Source organism: Scleropages formosus, chromosome 4, assembly GCF_900964775.1.
Source record: "Scleropages formosus chromosome 4, fSclFor1.1, whole genome shotgun sequence".
NCBI classification, from domain to species: Eukaryota; Metazoa; Chordata; class Actinopteri; order Osteoglossiformes; family Osteoglossidae; genus Scleropages; species Scleropages formosus.
In genome coordinates this window covers 38,545,219-38,564,966 of record NC_041809.1, presented here as the reverse complement: position 1 = coordinate 38,564,966, position 19,748 = coordinate 38,545,219, and the positions used below count along the sequence as shown (strand labels likewise).

Here is a 19,748-nt window from a genome sequence, read left to right as displayed (position 1 = left end):
GTGATTCGGTTCGCTAGTAATCCTTGTACTTCTTACTCATCGCTGAATACAGTACGGATGTGACGTCAGGTACCGAGATACACACCTCGGGGACGATACGAGTCTCCCCAGGCATTAGCGCCTCCGAAGCCCCGGACCGCGGCCTGGCGTGGCCCCCGCAGGCTGTCCTCTGGACCCGTGTGGCGTTTGTGGGGGAATGTCCTGTCTGGGAAATCTCTGCATGAAAACTCGCTAATGAGCGCTTCCGGAAATGACTTTTTCCTGCGAGGGACCTCGGGGAATCTCTTCGAGCTGGCAGATACTGTGCCGAGCGAGAGGGTGAGAGAGAGGATGCAAAGCGCCGTCCTGTCCCAGTGCCCGTGTTCCGCGCCGCACAGCGCGGTTCCTTCCCGTAGCTCCGCTTGTACTTCGTGCCAGAGCTCCCGCGGGTGTCTCGGGCTGAGGCCGAGCTCTCGTTCTTCAGGCCGTCTCCGTCTCTTGGGTGCGAAGACCTCGTGCGATGGACTACTTCTACAATGCGAAGAAAGTGGCTTGGAGGACCTTCCGCAGCGATTCCTGTCAAAGAGTAAGTTTTATAATATGTTACTTTAAAATAGTTCCCACATTTTAGATTCAGTGTTTTTTTTTCTTTCAGTTTTTCTCTATCAGACATGGCAAAGATAATGACTAGTCTTACGTACATCTATCAACTTTTGCTAAATGCTTACAGAGTCAGGGTTACGGTTAGGGTTTAGGGTTAGGGTTAAGGTTAAAGGTCAAGTGTTAGGAAAAGTGGGAAATTTTGCAGTTTGAAACAGAGTAGGAAGCTCCTGGCTCCTTGTAAGTCCTAGACGTTATTGTTATTATTATTATTATTACTTAGCTCACCACCTTTGCCCAGGACGACTTCAAGTACTAAGTTGATGTGGACCCTTTCAGGGTAAGTGCCTTGCAGCAGGGGAGAGGATTCGATCAGGGACTTTGCTCCACGCAGGCACATTGGTAAATTACACTGTCACTTAAGCATTCTCATTCTCATTCTCATTCTCATTCTCTCCTTCTGAGTTCTCTGACTGTCAACTGGCATTATTGTTACTACTGTTACCATTATTTATTGCTATTGCTGTTGCACTACTCACTGTCATTGTCATTGTTTTATTCGTGCAGTATTTCTGTCGTCTCTGTCTTTGCCCATAGTCTGCGAAGAAGCATTCGGGAAGAATTTCATGATACTTCTATGTGGTACTTGTATCTATGACAATGAACTTGAAACTTGAGCTTGAAACTACAGGAAGGACCCCCAAACACTGCATTACTCCAAGTGCACTTACTCCTTACTGCACTACTCTTAAAGAGAACCTCTTGAAAGGGTCACACACACACACACACACACACACACACACACACACACACACACACACACACACACACACACACACACACACACACATCAGTTAGTCTGATGTGGGGTCCGGTGGCCCACCGGTCTCGGACCCTCAGCCACGAGGGTGGAACCCAGCACAGCATCGGTTTAGGATATAATAATAATCCTGCAGCAAAGTGTTCAGAGCTTCTTCTCCAACACACTTTGGCTGGTTTATCTCTGCTGTTGGCATGATTTTGTGGAAATAACGTTCAGCTTAGTTACGTCGTGTATCCTTCTTGCACAGCAACTTAGGCGCTTCTCAGCTGTACCACAGCTGAAGGCGGGATTCGAACCCGCCACTTTCGGGTGCGAACGCAGCGCCTCCAACCGGCGTTATTCCCCGGCTGCGGAGGCGCAGGCGCGAGCCTGGTGGGCGGGGCGAACGTAGAGGGGCGGGGCTAAGCCCTGAGCCGCACCGTGACGAGAGGGCTGCGGGGGGCGTGGCCAACCTGCGCTCGAGCTGCGAGGCGGCCCCGCCCGCCAGGACCCCCGTCCGTTCGGTGTCCTCGGCGGATCGCGCGGCGCTTCGGTCTGTGGTGCGCAGACGAGGAGCCGCCGGATCTCGCGCTGGGTCTGGCGCGCGATGGCAGCAGGACTCGCGAGCGACTCCGCGGTTCCCGGCGCTGCGTGAAGCGCTGCGCGTTACCAGGTGCGGTACTTTACCTCGTCCTCGGTCGGTACGGGCCGCCAGCAGGGGGCGCAGTAGCTAGAGCACCGGGCGGGACTGAGCAGGTACTGAACAGGTACTGAACAGGTACTGAACACTGAGGGTTACAGTAAATGTGGCAGAACTAGTGCTCGGAGTGGGGGGGTAAATCTGGGCACTTTACTATCTTTACTTTCCTGCAGTGTTCACAGACCGGAGTAAACGTTTTATTGCTGGTGGCGACACCCGGCCGTCGCACTCTGTCTCTGTCTCTCTGTGTGTGTGTGTGTGTGTGTGTGTGTGTGTGTGTGTGTGTGTGTGTGTGTGTGTTATAATAAACGTCTCCCAGAGAAGCGCTTCCAGGGATTGTTTTAAATCCTCATGCAAAAACGGTAGAAAATATACACATTTTTATAGAAATGTTGTTGGTGCTGTGAGCGCAGTTGTAAGGAAACTCCCTTATTAACTGTTATTAACCCTTATTAATCATTATTAACCCACGTTAATCACTATAAGCCTTACTAACGCCTAATAATCGTTATTAATAAGGAGACATGTGACCTCCTGGTTATTGATTTGTGCTTATTTCTGTCTCCCCCCCACTGACAGCCTGTACTGTAATCCAGAAGTTTCTCAGGCCTCCTGCTCCACATAGCACTTCCAGCAGCCACATGTCCAGTTTACCAGGGTGCTTTACTCAGATATGACAAGGGCAATTAGAAAATAAGGGTGGAACTGGATGTAATTCAGCCATTTCGGGAAAGAAGTTAAAGTAAAACCAGTGATGAAAGCAGCTGCGCAGAGATACAGTCCTGAGAAAGTTTAGTGAAACATTTCACACAACACACACAACCATATATTGTGCCTGAAGACACTTCTTTGAGTTTTTGCTTCATCATGGCTCCATTAAAGCCTGTTCATTATTATTGCTCACCAACACAACTTTGGCTTGATGCTTTCGTTGCAAAGAGCCACCCGTGAAAGGAGTTTCCAGCAGTTCTTCTCGAAGTGATGGAGACACTGAGAGACACGATGGCGCCTTTGTGGTGCTGATGCTATGAGCGTGAAGAGGTAGAGAGCGGAGCGGAGCAGAGCGGGAAGGAATCCGGTAAGAGAGCGGCTCTCATGTCTAAAGTATGTTTCACTCTTGATATTGCTCCCTTGTTCCACTCAGCCAGGATTTATTTTTGTATTTCTAACATTTTCTTTTCCTTCGCATATTGTAATGATGACGTATCATGGTGGAGACTAAGGGGTTGCTCCGCCCCCTCGATGCTCGCTCCCGGGCGCGCAGGCTGATATACTTGGCCGTGTACACCTTTTGTGCCTCGCACGTTTTGGAGATTACTTTAATGTTGTTTATTTTATTGTAAGGACAGCTGTGTGAAATATGTCATCCATAGTTGCCCACAAGATATTAAAAAGAAGAGCTTCCTTTTGTCCGTGTCCATCTGGATTTATATAATTTTACGCCTTTCTGGAATCCACATGAGGATCTGGGCTAACTCATTAGCTTAGCCGGATCGTTACAATATACTGTACACTGAATGAAATTTACAGCGGCACAACGGAAGAGCAGTGGACTTTATTACTCCATGGTATTGCAAACCTGGACGGTGATTTAATGTGCTCCGCTCTGCTCTGCTCCGCTCTGCTCCATCCTCAGGACTGACACTGTTTGAGCACTTGACCCCACAGTGATTTAATTCACCTGCTTAACAGTAGTATTTTGACTTACGTGGCTACTTTTTACTTTACTGCTGAACTGCACACTGTGTTGCTTTAGGAATATTTAAAAATAAACTTTTTCTTTTTTTGCCGGTGTGTTGACAACCAGGTATTTGTGCTGGAAATATTGTCAGATTTGGACCCTTGAAACCTGTTGGCTCTTGGCAGACAAGTCTCTGCTGCACAGTCACAGAGTTTTCAGCGGAGACTGTGGCAGTGAACTGGGCTGAGTCCGGTGTGGATCATAGTATTGGAGCTGGACTGGACACACGCTGAATTTTGAGTGTGTTGCAGGAGTCAGGCCACAGTGGACAGACACCGGTGTCCTGTAGGGATTACAGAAATGGGACTGTTGTGGACGGTCACGTGTCCACCGTTCCTAGACTAAGGAGGCCCTCCGGTAGATTCCAGCCCTCCGTCGAGCCCGCTTTGGGAAGAACCTGCTAACTGTGCTCATATTGCTTTTGCTAACGCAGTCATGGTGTGAAAGTTGTTTTTCTAGGATGGGTCCTGATCCTTAATATTGTTCCTGGGAAAGGAAAAAAACCTGTAATACCACGAGCTCAGTGATACACAGATCTCAATATTGAATCCAGTGCAAGGATAATGCAAGGATAGCTTATTTTCTCTGTCTTATCATATCTCACATATTATAAAGTAATAAGCAACATATGATCGTGCTTAGAGGTTATTGTGGCTGTAAAAATAAGCGTTCAACGTTCAGCAAATGCTCCACCTTGCACTGTTGCAAAGGTTTCATTGTTGCTGCTGGCAACCGTCACATGTGTTTGGTATCACGCTTATTTTTCGGGTAACATATTGCAGAGGCTCTGGGATTCCTTTACAAACTTCTGTCTGCATCCAACACATATTCACACACATTCAGATATAGTTGCTTATATGGAAAACTTGCTCGTTCCTCTCGTAGGGTCTGAAGACTACCCTCATGTCTTAGGCATGCTTGTGTGTTTTTTTTCCAGCTCTCTGCGTCTAGAGAAGGGGGGGAAACAGAATGAGCGGAGCCAATGAGAAGCACATACTGCACATTGTACAGTAAATAACATCACTAAACACACCTTTCCTCTGAAGAAAGCTGTCCATCTAGGACTAGGACCTACATGCAAATCACACACACACACACACACACACACACACAGTCTGAAACCGCCCGCCCCAAATGGGGTTGCGGGGAGCCGGAGCCTAACCCGGCAACACGGGGTGCAAGGCTGGAGGGGGAGGGGACGCACCCAGGATGGGACGGCAGTCCGTCGCAGGGCACTCCAAGCGGGATTCAAACCCCAGACCCATCAAAGAGCAGGAAGTGGCCAAACCCGCTGCACCGCCACCACACCCCCGTACATGTGAATCAGTAATATTATATAAGAGAGAAGAGGCATTAGAGGTTGAGCAGGATAATAAATCTTGGAACAAAAAATGTAGAAGAGCAAATATTAGCTGTACTGTAATAAAAGTAAATCAGAACAAATTATGGCAATACTGTAATCATAGACTATAACTACATAGCATTACGGTCCTTCCTGTTGATGCTTTAATATTTATTTAATATCCCAAATGTATATTGAGCTATTTATTTGACGGCGAATGTGATGTTTGCTTCCACTGGCAATGAAAAGAATGAACTACTGCAATTTTACTGCAATCATCGCCCTTATCGGGATCTTTGTGGGAAGTGCAGGAATTCGGTGATTTTAATCGCTGGTTACTATCGAGAGTCGCTTTCATCCTGCCGGAGAGGCAGCGAAACCCGCCGAGTGGCCCTCTGAGTTGTGTTCCTCTACACGCTGTGCTTTTTCTTTCACGCACTCTCCCTGGCTGGAACACGGCTCCTCCGGTCCCGCGGCCTCCACTTCTCCTCTCGTACGCAGGCAAGACACACGTGTTTGTTTGTAGACAACCTGTATTTTGCGAAATTTCCTAATTTTTCTGAATAAGTGGAGTAGCATTCATAGGCCTCAGGTAGTTCCCTGTCCTATGGCTCATGTGAGCAATAAGTCTTTGGCTTCAAAACAGTTGTTTTCAGCTCCAGCCCAATTCCCAGGGGCTCCACGTTCGCAAGACCCTCGGAGTTTAATGCATTCGGCCTTGAGAGCACAACAACAAGAGGGGATGTTGCGCCTTCGCTTTTTTCGGCTCATTGTTCGGCTTCACGAACGTCTGGCGAGACCCCGGCCGGTGAACTTGAGTCTTTTGAAAGGTACTGAGAGCGGCCGCGGAGACATGGGCTGCGGTTGCAATCTGCCAGCACCGCTCTCCTCATTACCCTGGCCGGTGTAAAACAAGCAGCGACAAAAGGTCGCTGGAGCGCCCTGCCCTCTCGTAGCGGAAACCAACGTGAACACGAAGGAGGGGACGGGGACCCTCTTGCGGCTCTTTTCTCGGAATGACACGAGAGGTTAAGAGCCGCAATAAAAATAAAGGAGCGAGTCTGGGCCTCTCCGGGCCAGTTGGATCTTCCTTGATAGAGACGGGCCTTTCGGGTTTTGGAAGCGTGAGACGCGTGAGAAGGGAGGGACGGAGCATCTCCACCTCCTGCCCCATTTCCACGCCTGGGGATTTAGAGAGATCACGCGTTCTCTGGGCTCCCTTCAGACACAATTACTCTGCGGTGTGGACCTGGCTTTGTCTCCTTTCTAATGCCATTACGCTGGGATGCGTGTGCCGCCCATCGGTGCCATCGGACCCGTCCATCAGGTGATCCTTTGCTCGGTTCAGGCACTGCTGCACACTTTGGCATCGAGCTGCTCGTGTGGTCACGGTGAGGTTCCTGAAGTGGGACCCGGTGAGAGAACTGGATGCCACTGATGGTAGGTTCAGGGTTTCTAATGCCAGGAGTATCCTCAGATGAGCTCTCTCCGCCCTTCTGCTCTCCCAGGTGGGAGGGAAAGCACCGCGTGAACGGTGTTTGGAGAGCTCAGTGGAAACGTGTCGAAGCTGTTGAAGCTGCAAATGAGACCGTGTGGGCGTTTCCGATGTCCCCTCACCCAGAACCAGCGCCACGGGGCCGCCATGCTGGCGCACAGCGTGAAGCTGAGGCCTGTGCCCATCCAGAGCCTGTCGGAGCTTGAGCGCGCCCGCCTGCGGGAGGTGGCCTGCTGGCACCTGGAGGAGAGGGAACTCGACTGCAAGGTCTCCGTTCCCAGAGGTAAGTCGCCGCCGCCGCCGCCGCCGCAGACTCAACACGGTCCGCAGAGAGCGACGGCACTGCTGCCTCTCGCTCCGAGTCCCTCTGCGTTTCATTGCACGCATCCATAAAGCCCATGAGAAGCGATTGGATCGGTGTGTAAATTCGACTGTGTATAATGTAAGGAAACGACTTTCCTTTCATCTCTTGGCCTTTCGTGCCATTTCTTAAGTCCTCGTCTCTGAGTGAACTTTCATTCGTTATCGTTGTCCTGATCGTTAACCGCTTGTCCAATGTGGGGTTGCAGCGTTCGGAGCCTATCTCGAAGGGTGGGGTCTGAGGCAGGGAGTACACCCTGGACAGGACACACACATTGATGCACACACTCCGCTAAATGAGTCACCGGTTTACCTGAAACACGTCTTCGGACTGCGGGACGAAACTGGAGCGTCCGGAAGAAAGCCGAATGGACGCGGACTGAGCCGCATTTACATCCGTGTCCAAACCCAGCAGCCGTGAGCTGTGAGGCACCAGTGCTGCGCTGAACTTCCTGTTTTCCCTAAATCTTCTTCATCTCCAGTGAGCAGTAATCAATGATCTTCAGCACTTGACATGCGTGTCCTTTGTAGACGTCAACAGATACTTTAGCTGTTTGCCCAAAGTCTTTCTTGTCCATCTTTAACCTTTTATCTGCGGGTCTGTCAGCCGTCAGGGGTCTTCATCAGTTTAAGTGCCTTTTTCTAGAGATGTGTGTGAGAAGCAGCATGCTCCACATCACAGAGTCACAGGACCCCCCCAACACACATTCTTGTCTGTCTTCAAATGTGGGGTCAGCAGAAAAGTTGCTGAGCTCTTGAGAAAACGTGTGACGGAGCCCTTCGGTGCTCAAGAGCTCATGTGGGTGGCCGTTTGTAGAGACACGTCTCCTGGGCGGGACGGATCGCAGGGACAGCCCGTCCTAGGGCTTTGGCGGGGTACCTCTTTCTGCTCGGAAGTGGCACGCATCCAGCAGAGTCCGTGAGGTTTTCTCACAAAGATTTTGTTTCGTTTGTCTATCTCTTTCTCACTTTCCTACATGTCCTCTCAGCCTTTTTAAATGTCATGAGCTGAGGGTGAGGGCAACTTTTCTCCCTCTTTCCCTCCCTCTGTTTTTCTCCATCTTGGAAACCGTCCCACCCCATTCTCTGGGTTCCTCTCTCTCCGGCTACTTGTCTCAACCCAGGCCCACCGGCTGATCGCTGTCGAGAGAGTAACTCGCGGTGCCACGTGTGTCATGGAAGGAGGTGTGGTGACCATGAAAACAAGCCTTTGCCTTCCTGCACTCATGGGAATTTGACCTGATTAAACGTCTGCGAAGGGTTAATCCTCGTTTATTTTTGACGTTCATTTCGACGTCCTTACGAGCAGAAGTGCGAGCCGGGCTGAGAATCGGGTCAGCGGCACCCAGGCAAAAGTCCAGCTGCGTTTCAAGAGGCAAAGAATGTGCCTGAATTAGTGGCAGCACAAAAACAGAGTACGGTTTAACGGCGAGGAGCTCACATGGCGCTCGCTGGCTGAGCCGCAGGTTACGCCGGTATTGCGTTCGATCTCATCTGCTGCGTTCACATAAAGCGAATCGATGTTCCTTCAGGTGTGACGCTGGTATTTTATCTAGCCCCTCTTTCTAAGAGACTCCGTGATTTTGGTAATGATGTGTGAGCACTATGAAGAAAGAGGCTCTTTTCAAATGTACTGTACAAGTCCTCATCAAGGTGTCTTTCTTTTCTCTCTAGAGACTCGCAAGAGGAGGAAGTCCCTGCGCAGGAGGTTCGACTCCTTCTCCAAAGAGAAGAAGGAAAGAGGTAGGCTCCCAATGCGCCGCCATGACCATCCTTGCCCAGCCCTTTACTTAGGACGCTCGGCGGTCGGGCCAGCGCTGCTCGGCAAGAGTCCTGCTCGGCAAGTCCAGGAGGTCTGTCTTCCAGCGGAGGGACGAACAACCCGATTCAACAATGTGTTCTCTTTTAACACATTTCCTTGCACTTTTCACTTTTCTGGCTGTGCGAGAACAAGCGGAAAACCTGCCGAGCAGAGCCGTCCAGGCCTGTTCCTGTTACTGAGCCTTGCCCAATATTTTTGCGTGTTTGAGCCCGTTGTTTGTTCATCTATTTCTGTGAATACAGAAGGAGCGGTGCGAGGACATTGCTAGCATTGCTAGTGATCAGTAACAGGCACACGATGTCCTGAAGCAGCTCTTTGGACTCCTCAGATTCTGTTTAAGGAGCGTTTTCTAGGTGCCACCAGGTCTGGCCAAATCCCCTTGGCTTTTAAGTAGATGGGACTTAGTGCAGGAGAACATTGGAGATCTTGTCGTGGACTTCACCAGGAGCTCGCTTCTGACAGCCATCTGTGAAGGGATTTATATTCCAGTGTTGCCACCTGTCACATGGGTTCCGCTGCTCTTCCTGCCGCTGATCTCAGTTCGCGCTTGTAGCGGACATATGGACAGGGCTTGATGCATGCGGTTAAGACTGAGCAAAAAATGATGGTGGTGAAGAACACAAATCTGTGCAGGACTCATTCGATTAATTATTTGATTTTGCATAGGAAACTCACTCTGCTTTGATGCTCACCGTGACCTCTTGTGTTACACATGATGCACGCACGAAGAAAGACGGGTCTTGGCATGGCCACCAGAGTACTCCTGTAGCCCAGCATGTGACCTGCGCTGCCTGGTTCTTCCTTTGAGCTGACGCAGCCTGTAGCCCGACGCCCAACGGGTTTAACCCGGCACGTGTGGGTTCACCAGCGTGCATGCGGGACGTACGTCCTCGCGTCGGTCCATGCTGCACCTGCACCCAGGTTGTTTGTAAACTTTGTGAATGGTAAAATGTGTAAACTTTCTCGGCTCTTGCTGCAACACTGCTGGTCGAAGCCCGTGAGGCCGGCACCGGTGACGAATGAGCCGTTCTGCCCGATGGGAAATACGGGAATCGTCCAATGCTGTGACACACGATGGACGTCGAGGTTGGGTCACTGTACGGTCATTTGCCGGCCTGTGTTGGTGTTTTGTGGACCTCAGACGTGACAACAGCTATACGTGTGCTTTAAGAGGCTTAGTAGGCGGAGCCTGTGGGTCACTAATTGGATTCCCTCCCTAACCTCCTCTTGTCCAACATCCAGCAGCAAAATTAGATTAGATGTTGGGACATGGACATTGGATTTTGTGGCTAAATATGTCTGTCAGCAGTAGGGTTCATAAAGCCTCAGGTGTCCTCAGCTTCGTCTCACTGAACCTGCCTGGGACCAATAAAGAGCTCTGACACTTTGGGGGCTTGAAAAAGGATATTCATCCCGCCTTCGGACCGGGTCTGCAGTTTCAGGCCAGAAAGAATGAAAAGATGGAAAGAACGCAGTATGATGGTTACTGAAGGCTGCTGTCCCTAGCAGAGGTTCTTGTGGTGCCACTAAACAAGGTCCTTAACCTGAATTGCTCCAGTAAAATACCCACCCAGTGAAGAAACTGGCACAGCTGTAGGGCGGTTGGACTGAAAAAATAGCAGCGAGAGGAGTCCGAATGCAGGCAACGCGAGCGAGGCTGTGTGCTGACCCCTCGCGCTCAATGTCCTCCCCAGAGGCAGTGCCCAAGGCCTTTGGCATCCCGCTGGCCCAGGTGATCGCCAATGACCGGGCGCACAGACAGCGGCAGGATGCGCTGAAGGAGAGTCGGCGAGATTGCTTGGACCTGGAGGCCAGCGTGCTGCACTTCCGAGCCGAGAAACAGCAGCAACAACAACAACAACAACAACAACAACAACAACGGCAACAACGGCCGCACGCCAGCAGCGGCCCCCCCTGTCCCACCTCTGGCGGCCCCAGCAAGCCGCTCCAGCCCACCATCCTGGACAGCACCTTCTGGTCCCACCGCAGGGTAGGACCCCACATGAGCGTAGAGCAGTAGATCACTGGGGCCCATAGGTTCACACCAGGCAGCTGACACAGACGTCTGGGCTTTCGGTTCTCGACAGAAGGGGGGTGCGGCGGTGCAGCGGGTTTGGCCGAGTCCTGCTCCCCGGTGGGTCTGGGGTTCAAGCCCTGCTTGGGGTGCCCTGTGACGGACTGGCATCCCGTCCTGGCTGGGTACCCTCCCCCTCCAGCCTCATGCCCTGTGACGAGCGGCTTCAGCCTCTCTGTGTGTGTGTTCGTTCATTCTTGACGACACACAAAGATATACATCTACTGCACTTTAGGGGAAAAATGTTCAGTTTCTCCTTGGGAAATTGCTGCTGAGGACATATGAAACTGAACCAAACTAAAGGTAAACACATGCAAGCAGAAAAATGATAGTTTAGCGCTTCAGTGGTCAGAGGAGCTGCCTTTGGACCCGAAGGTCGCGGGTTCAAATCCCACCTCCGGCTGTAGAACCCTTGAGCAATGTGTTTACCCGAAGAATTGCTCCAATAAAATTACCCAGTTGTATAAATGGGTAAATAACTGTAGGTACCTTAGCAGTATAAATCTCTTTGGAGAAAAGCAGCAGGAAAATGTACAAATATTTTAGGACTTTGCTATATCACAAAAGATCCATTTCTGGTCTAATGAAAGAAAACAAAATACAAATCCAAAGAAGCAAAAAAATGTGCGATGAATGAATAAGTGAAGATGTACAAGGGTACGTTCGACAAGAGTTTGACTGCGTGTCTTCCGGAAGCAAGCGGAGCGTCCTATAAACGTGTCACGTACCGTACGTGTACCGTACTCTGCTGTACAACTCGGAGGTTAACAGGAAGGGCCAACAGCTGTAGGTTCGGTTCCCTCCGACTGCTGTGGTACCCTTGAGCAAGGTGCTTACCCTAGTACAAGTCACCCAGCTGAATAAATAATTGCAGGCAGCTTAACGCTGTGAGTCGCTTTGGAGAAAATCTTCAGCTAAATGAATAAATATAAGTGAGAGAAGCAGAGGAATTATACTGTATGCGTCCCACATATTACTGTAGTAAATGTCCCGCCCTAACAGGGGGGCCTGTCTGTGGACTGCATATCAGACCTGGTGGAGAGTCAGTCCCGCCTGCTGGAGGCGCTGCAGCTCTCGCACCCCTACGAGCTGGACGGGAAGCGGGCCACGGGCCGAACCCAGGCCAAGCTGAGCCTGAACCCCATCTACAGGCAGGTCCCACGCGTGGTCGACCTCTGCTGCAGGCACATCGAGACCCATGGTGAGTCGCTGCAATCGCTGCGTTCTCCTTTGCTGTGGTACTCGTCTTATTGATGGTAAAGCAAGATGTTATTTCTAATGTGCTCTGCTTACAACACACAGCATGTCGCGTTTGTGTCCTCACTGTTATTATTGTAGTGCAGCCTGGTTCGCTGCTCACGTAGTGATAAAATGTTCATCTCCGATATTGTGGGGATGATCAGCTGGCCACTGAAGAGCAGCAGCACCTGGGAAACGTGTGTGTGTGTGTGTGTGTGTGTGTGTGTGTGTGTGTGTGTGTGTGTGTGTGTGTCCGGGGACTCCCGTGACTCCTGTGACTCTCTGCCCCCGCAGGCCTGCGGACCGTCGGTATTTTCCGCGTGGGAAGCTCCAAGAAGAGAGTCCGACAGGTTACTTTCCCTGCTGCTTTCCATGACGCCGCTTCCGCTCTGTGTCCCCGGTTGAGAACAGCATCCGAGTGGCGCGCCTTGACCCACTTTTGAGTCTCCCCTGCGATGGGTGTGTGTGTGTGTGTGTGTGTTTTCCAGCTCCGCGAGGACTTTGACATGGGTGCGGACGTCATCATGGACGAGGAACACAGCGTCCACGATGTGGCCGCCCTGTTGAAGGAGTTCCTGAGGGACATGCCTGACCCCCTGCTGCCCCGGGAGCTCTACCCCCTCTTCCTCCACGCTAACGGTGCGAAACACACCGATTCTTTCCGCCGCTTGGTTCTCCGAGCTCCTCGCTCAGCCTTCCCCTCCGCTGCTCTCGGATTTTTACGCATTTTCCTCCTATACGTCGTGCAGCTATTTCACCATATTACTTCGCCCGCACAATGAGTGAACTGAGCATTTCGGAATGCATACAGAGCACAGTTTTCTCCTCTTCCCTCTCACACATTTATGCGGATCCAGAGAGTGCTTCTCTCCGAATTCCAAAGTAATGGTTTCTGCACCGATGAGCCACAACATGAAAACCACCGACGGGTGAAGTGAATAACGCTGATTACCTCGTTACAGCGGTACCGGCCAAGGGGTGGGATATATTAGGCAGCAAGTGAACAGTCAGTTCTTGAGTCTGATCTGCTGGAAGCGGGAAAAATGGCAAAGTGTAAGGATCTGAGCGGCTTTGACAAGGGCCAAATTGCGATGGCAACACGACTGGGTCAGAGCATCTCCAAAACGGCAGGTCTTGCGGGCTGTTCCCGGTATGCAGTGGTCAGTACTTACCGAAAGTGGTCTAAGGAAGGAGAACCGGCGAACCGGCGACAGGGTCGTGGGTGCTCGAGGCTCACCGATGGGCGTGGGGAGCGAAGGCTAGTCCGTCCGCTCCGATCCCACAGAAGAGCCACTGTAGCGCAGATTGCTGAGAACCTTAATGCTGGACATGACAGAAAGGAGTCAAACACACAGCGCATCGCAGCGTCCTGCGTACGGGGCTGACCCCTGTGCTCTGCCGTCCAGCGCCTACAAAGGGCGCGTGAGCGTCAGAACTGAGCCGGGGGGGCCGGGGAGCCCGGATCCTTGAAGGACCTGCTCCCGACGTCTTCGTGCCGGATGCCACAGGGCACCTTCAGAGCTCTTGCGGAGTCGACACCCCGATGGGCCACGGAGCCGTTCCGGCGGCACGAGGGGGACCCACGCGATATTAGACACGTGGTTTTAACGTTTTGGCCGACGGGTGTCCGTTGCAGTATTTTTCTTTCTGTACCATGAAAAATCGCTGTAGCAGCTTGTCAAAATGCAGACCATTTTGTAGCTTATGAATTTATTACAGCATTGTCGTCCGTCTTACGCACGCACACAGACGTCCTCTGTCCCTCGTAAGCGGTTCCCACGACACACGTCCTGTGCCCAGCAGTCGGTTCGGAGCAGTCGTTCAACATAACGGCAAAGCAAACATGAGGCGAACCGCGAAATCTGATGTCACACCCAAAAGAGCAGACTTGTTGCTATTATGAATGCTTTTATTGTGCATAACATTGAAGGAAACAATCCTTGTCGTTACAAATGTTATAAAACGGCGAATGCCGGTGCTGTCACTGTGACGTGTAAAAAAATACCTCATTATGTTTCTAAATTATGCAGGAGGCAAATATTTTTCTCCATAAGAAATGGTGTTAAGTAAGAACATCCCGCAGCGGGAACTGGCCAAACGTTGGATCGTTTCAGAGGACGGACGAAGCCCACAAGGCGAGAGACGCCTGCACGCGTTCCCGTCCGTGCCGGCAGAGCACGTAGCTCGACTGCCCCTACGACCCCTAACCCTGCGCTCTCTCGTGCCCCCCCCCACGGTGCAGCCCTGAAGGGGCCCGAGCAGCTCTCGTACCTGCAGCTGCTGCTCTTCCTGCTGCCTCCGTGCAACTGCGACACTCTGCTGCGACTGCTGACGCTCCTGCACACGGTGCAGTCCCACGCCCAGGACACCGTGGACCCCGAGAAGCAGGAGGTCAGGTCCTGCCCGGTGCCCCTGCTCCCCTATGTATAGATATGTAGATACAGATATATAGCTGTACACTGCTATACTGCGCAATCCCGTTCTCTTGTAATCTTCTTACAATGTATGACGTCGAAAGGCCAAGCATGGGCCAAATATCCAAAGTACAGGGGTGCGAAAACACCGAGAGGTGAACGGCTAACTGTGCTCTTGCGGGGACAGAATGAACCTCTGCAATCGTGTCGCTCCACATTTTGCCATCCTGACAGATCCCGGGTAACAAGATGACGGCGGCCAATCTTGCGGTGATATTTGGACCGAACCTGCTGCAGAAGGAACGGGGTTCCGAGAAGGACCCGAGTCCCCAGGCCACGGACATGGAGGACAGCTCGGCCGTCATCTCCGTCACGCTGCAGCTCATCCGGAACTACAAGCAGCTCTTTGTGGTGAGACGCTGAGACGCAGCAGGGCCTCCAGGGATGCTGGGTTTGCAACCAAAAGGTGCCCTCGGTGGCCTTTTTTTTTTTCTTTCAAAAACGGTTTCCGTTACACGCGAGCTCAGACAGAGCGTTGAAGAACGAGGCACGTCGGTCCAGCGATTCTCGTGTCGTTCGTGAGGCTCGTACCTTCGCCGGTCCCTCTTCGGGTACGGGGGCACTTTGCAGCGTAGCGGCGGTCGCAGTCGCTGTCTTGTACTTTGAAGGTCATCCCTTCGGTGACACTTCTGCTGTAGTCCTCTTGATCAAGGCATTTACCTTGAACTGGTCCAGCAAGAATACCCAGCTGTGCAAACAGCACTGTACAAATCACGGTAAAGTTGAAGAACCGTTCCGGCGGAAGGGCATCTTGCCCGTTTCGTTAACGTGCTGATGGGAGCAAAAGGGGAAAGTTCAAAAAGCCTCATGTGAGAGACAAAACACGAGAGGCAGAAGTGGAGGAGAGTCTCCGCGTGGCAGCTGGAGGGGCGTTAACAGCTCGTTTTGTGGCATCGCTTCCTGGTTCTGCAGGTTCCTGTGGAACTTCAGCAGGAGGTGCTGGTGAGTCTCCTGCAGACTGACCCAGACATCATTGTGTACCTTCTTCGCAGGAAGCTCAGGTGTGTCGAGCTCAAGCACAGGTCTTCTCCGTTCACAGAATCGTGCCGCACGATGTTCGTTGTTACATTCGGAACGTGGATGGAGAAAAGGGTGTAACTGACCCACACCCACCACGATTCTCCCTCCGCAGCGGAGGTCACCCGACCTCGACCTCAGAGGCCGACGCTGCAGGACGACGGGCCACCAAAGCATCTCTGGACTCGGCGGGACTGTCGAGCGGAGATGCGTCGCCTTCGGAGCGCACGGCCACACGCTTCCCCGAGCCCCAGGCGGAGGCGGACCCGAGCAGCGGCGTCATCTTCGACGCCCTGCGGCTCGATCGCATGCAGAAGCGTGAGTGGCGGGGACCGGTCCTAGTCCGTTATCGGGAAGCGGGGGAGGGATCCGAACCGAGTGCTGTCTTCTCTGTCCCTGGATGAGGTGCCGCATTTTGCGGGGGTATCGATCACGACCGTCACGCTGTCCTTGCGCTTCCCTCCCAAACCCCAGACCCCAGCGAGAAATCCATCGCCCGGATGCGGCAGTTCCACTCCCACCACAACCTCCTGAGTCTGGCTCGGCCCTCCATGCGCCCGCAGTGCGAGGACAGGGAGGACGGCAGCCCCGTCGCGGGGAGGACGGTGCACTTCAGCCTGGGGGACGAGCCCAGGGCGAGGCAGCGGACGTCTTCCGCCGCGGATGACGGCAAACCGTCGTCCACCAACTTTTGGGACTTTTTCAGCCGCAAGGCCGCTGCCGCTGACCCCTTCGCGTGAGCAAGTGGCAAACATCGGGGCCGAAAGCGTTAGGAACTCTCGTAGGCCCGTAGGCCCGTAGGCCCGTAGCCCCACAAACAGTCCCTTCCGATACTGACTCTGCACAAAGCAATTTTTCACACTTTATCATAATAAAGCAGAGTGTTTCACCAATAGTGGGACTACGGACACCTGCAGCTGTGTCACATCTTCCAGGACAGAGTCTTTTACTGCAGGCAGTGCACAATAAAACTTGATAAGAACACGGTGATACCAGTGTACTGCATGCACAGCGCATCCCACGCCTGCTCTTGCCCACGGTAGCTTTGACACAGTACTACGTTTGTACACTTTCCACTTGTTTTACCGCTTAGCCAACAACTTTACCCAAAATCTACTAGTAATTTTACCCAAGTGTGCAGTTTGACATTTTACTGAATCAGTTTTCCCTCACGAGGGGTACAAGGGTACAGCCACAGGACTCCTCATATGTGCTCGAACCAACAACCTGTGGCTTTGCAATCCGTTGCAGCACCTCCTGCCACAGTTTACATCCTTACAAATTCCTCTTTCCCCACAGCAGCTACTACAGTCCAACAGAGGAAACTAAATGAAGCGAAAAGGTAGAAGGACCCAGATGGTCTCTGGGATGTTCCAGGAGAGCAGCCAGAAGCTGAGCTCACAGGTCAACTGTAATGAGTACATCGATTCACAAGGGGGAGGCAGAACCCACAGCACTACGGTACAGTTACCGTGGTGATACGTGCAAACGGAGACATCAGGTTTTGTTGCCCAGTTATTCCTATTACATCTGGAGCGGATGGTCTCTTTGCCGGTTGTTATGAAAACGGTTCATATTTCACACTGTATTTTGCCGTGAAACCTGGGTTCTGCCGCTGAGACGTGAACTGCGTTTACCTGTACTGCGTACCTCAGTAAACTCACTGTATTGCTCCTAAGCAGAATGAACATTGTTCACGTTTGAATGGCATCTTCAGAAATCACATTTTCTAGGAATTGTTCTCACTTCCAGCAGGGAACCTTTGTTCCGCCGTACGAACGGATCGGCTTTCCTCCTAAGAGCTCCGTGCGCTGCAGTTCTTCGTGGGCCGTTACTTCGAATCCACAGCCGTGTGCCTCTGGGCCCTGAGCACATCGACCAACTCCTGCAAGCGCTGTGCCATACACAGCTGTTCAGGTAACTCGAGATGTTCATGGGAATTGCAGCACCTTAGCAGAGCCCTGTACGAGGGAGTGGGAAGGCCAAACATGCAGAACTCGAAAGGCCTGCACTGGCCCTGACAAACAAACCACTTGGGCTCCGCTCAGCAGGGCGATTCTTGTATCCGACGCTCGATTTGAACATAATACCCACGTTTGGACAAAAACTCTTAACTGCACCGTGTTTCAGTGGCTCCACACCAACTCCAATGGGTCGGTTGAACACTTCGCATGAAGTGGATGTTAGGAGGAATCCAGTCTCTGGGAAAGGGTGCTGGTCCTTAAATTTTAGTCGCAATGCAAAAGGGGACATGAAAAAGCTGACGGTCGCAAAAAGCCGGACACTGGCTGGTCGGCGTCTGCATGACGCAGCTCTTTTGGGCAAAGGGCAAATTGTTATGAAATCTGTTTTTTTTTTTTTTTCTCCCCCTAAAAACCCCTGATGATCAAGTATAGTGTGTAAGATGGGTGTTTTACAAACCTTGTATAGGTCGCACCTTCCAGTGTCACATAAAGCTCCGCTTTGGCTGCCTGGGAAGGAACTACTCTATGTTTTAGGGACTAGTGTTCAGTGAGCAGAACTTCCTGTAAAAGTTGCAGCGATGTGGGCAGCAGTGTGGCTGCCATTCGCTGCCGCTCAGTGAGCTCTAAACACACACATCAGAAACACACTGCAACGTCTTTCATTCATTTCAAGGTCTGCAGGCAAAAACTTCATGCCAGCAGAACAACCAGGAAAGTGAGAGTACAGTGCTTTACACTGCTGGGCACCATCTGTCTGACCATAGGCAGTACCGCTTCGAAGTGTATGAACCCTACAGGGATGGTCATTATTCTTGTATAAAATATTACTTATAAAATCTAAATCTTAAAATGGTTTGTTTAGCCTGAGTAGCTTGGGCTTCACTTCTTTTTGCACCTGCACTACCTCTGCGTTCCTACTACACACACGATTTCCTCTAAAGCCACATATGGAATTTGTCATTACACACCTATTATGTCACATAAGAAAGACTCTCAGCAAATAGCCATTTCATGGTAAAACTAAGGGACACGAGGCTTTGCATACTTTCAAGCAGTGCTGTACGCATAGAAAAGCTGGTAATACGGTCATTGATACAACCACTTGTCCAGTGCAGGGCCCCAGTGGTCCGGAACCTATTCAGCAATCAATGTATGAAGCCCTGAAGGGGGAGCTAATCTATCCTCCCTCACTCCCTCACTCTCTCACTCCTCTGCAACATCAGTGCGTTAAGGGTTACACTGCCAGCTACTGCAGCTGGTGTGTGACAGCAGGTCATGGCACTTTGAAGACTGCAAATCATTCTTTATATCCAAGGTTTTCTGTCACAATGACTCAGCAACAACAGAGAGTCTCACACAGTTAGTCAGAAGAGCATAAAGTTGCATCTTTGTCTTTATTCAATGATGACACAGGTCCTTCGACATTCTGGCTTCAGCACCCATGTCAGTTACACTGCATCCACGGCATCTACTCCTTCGACAACTTCTCATGGTATCTTTGCAGTTCTTGCCGTAAAAAAATGCCTTCAGTTTGAGGGGGACACACACACGTGAAAATTCACAAAAAGTACAGCAACTCGGCATCATTGCCCAAATTCCCATTTCTGATCTTTTTCCCCAAATACCTTGAACAATCATACTTTGCACAAACTTCAAACTGCACAAACTGTACATTTATAACTTTTCTGTAAATCTAAGAATAAACTCATCACTTCAGTATTAAAGTGATCCTCTCAGAGAAAGTGAATTATTACAATTTATTAAAAATAAAAGGTCTCTGCTTTAAACCCATACCCTGCTAATTGCATTGGGCTTTTCTGTTCAAACTGCTCTTCGGCCTGGACGCTCAACATTCATTGGGATCTGAGAAAACGGAAGGTGACTACAAATCAGATACTTGGAAATTATTCTTAAACGATGTAAATGGTGTTTCATTAGGACGTTCTGCTGAGAAAATTGAGATTAACTTGACTGAGGTGAAGTTCTAGTCCCCATTTTGTGCTGTTTTATTTAGTGTGCAGCTTCTCTGCAACACACTCACTCACTGTTTCAGTTTGTCTCTTACTTTTCAACCTTTAATTGGAAAGTCCTCTCCTGAGTTTTACAATAACAACAATCATGTAGTGTTGAACAACAGGT

At 51.1% G+C, this 19,748-nt stretch overlaps 1 protein-coding gene across 5 annotated transcripts; it reads left to right on the top strand.

Annotated features, from left to right (window-relative positions):
• Window positions 1-331: 331 nt before the first annotated feature.
• LOC108934126 (rho GTPase-activating protein 6-like) lies at window positions 332-18,023 on the top strand. 5 transcript variants are annotated; one of them, XM_029250920.1, is made up of 13 exons: window positions 1,895-2,054; window positions 3,021-3,159; window positions 6,786-6,942; window positions 8,694-8,762; window positions 10,536-10,831; window positions 11,918-12,116; window positions 12,449-12,504; window positions 12,643-12,793; window positions 14,397-14,545; window positions 14,803-14,979; window positions 15,541-15,570; window positions 15,651-15,963; window positions 16,120-18,023. In XM_029250920.1, the coding sequence occupies exons 3-13, from the start codon at window positions 6,807-6,809 to the stop codon at window positions 16,383-16,385; spliced, it is 1,842 nt and encodes a 613-aa protein (XP_029106753.1). In that variant the 5' UTR covers window positions 1,895-2,054; window positions 3,021-3,159; window positions 6,786-6,806; the 3' UTR covers window positions 16,386-18,023. The 5 variants fall into 5 exon arrangements, with proteins under 5 accessions (XP_029106752.1, XP_029106755.1, XP_029106753.1 ...); XM_029250919.1 differs by lacking the exons at window positions 1,895-2,054; window positions 3,021-3,159 and adding an exon at window positions 332-565 and having other exon boundaries at window positions 15,541-15,629; window positions 15,761-15,963; XM_029250921.1 differs by lacking the exon at window positions 3,021-3,159.
• The last annotated feature ends 1,725 nt before the right edge of the window (window positions 18,024-19,748 follow it).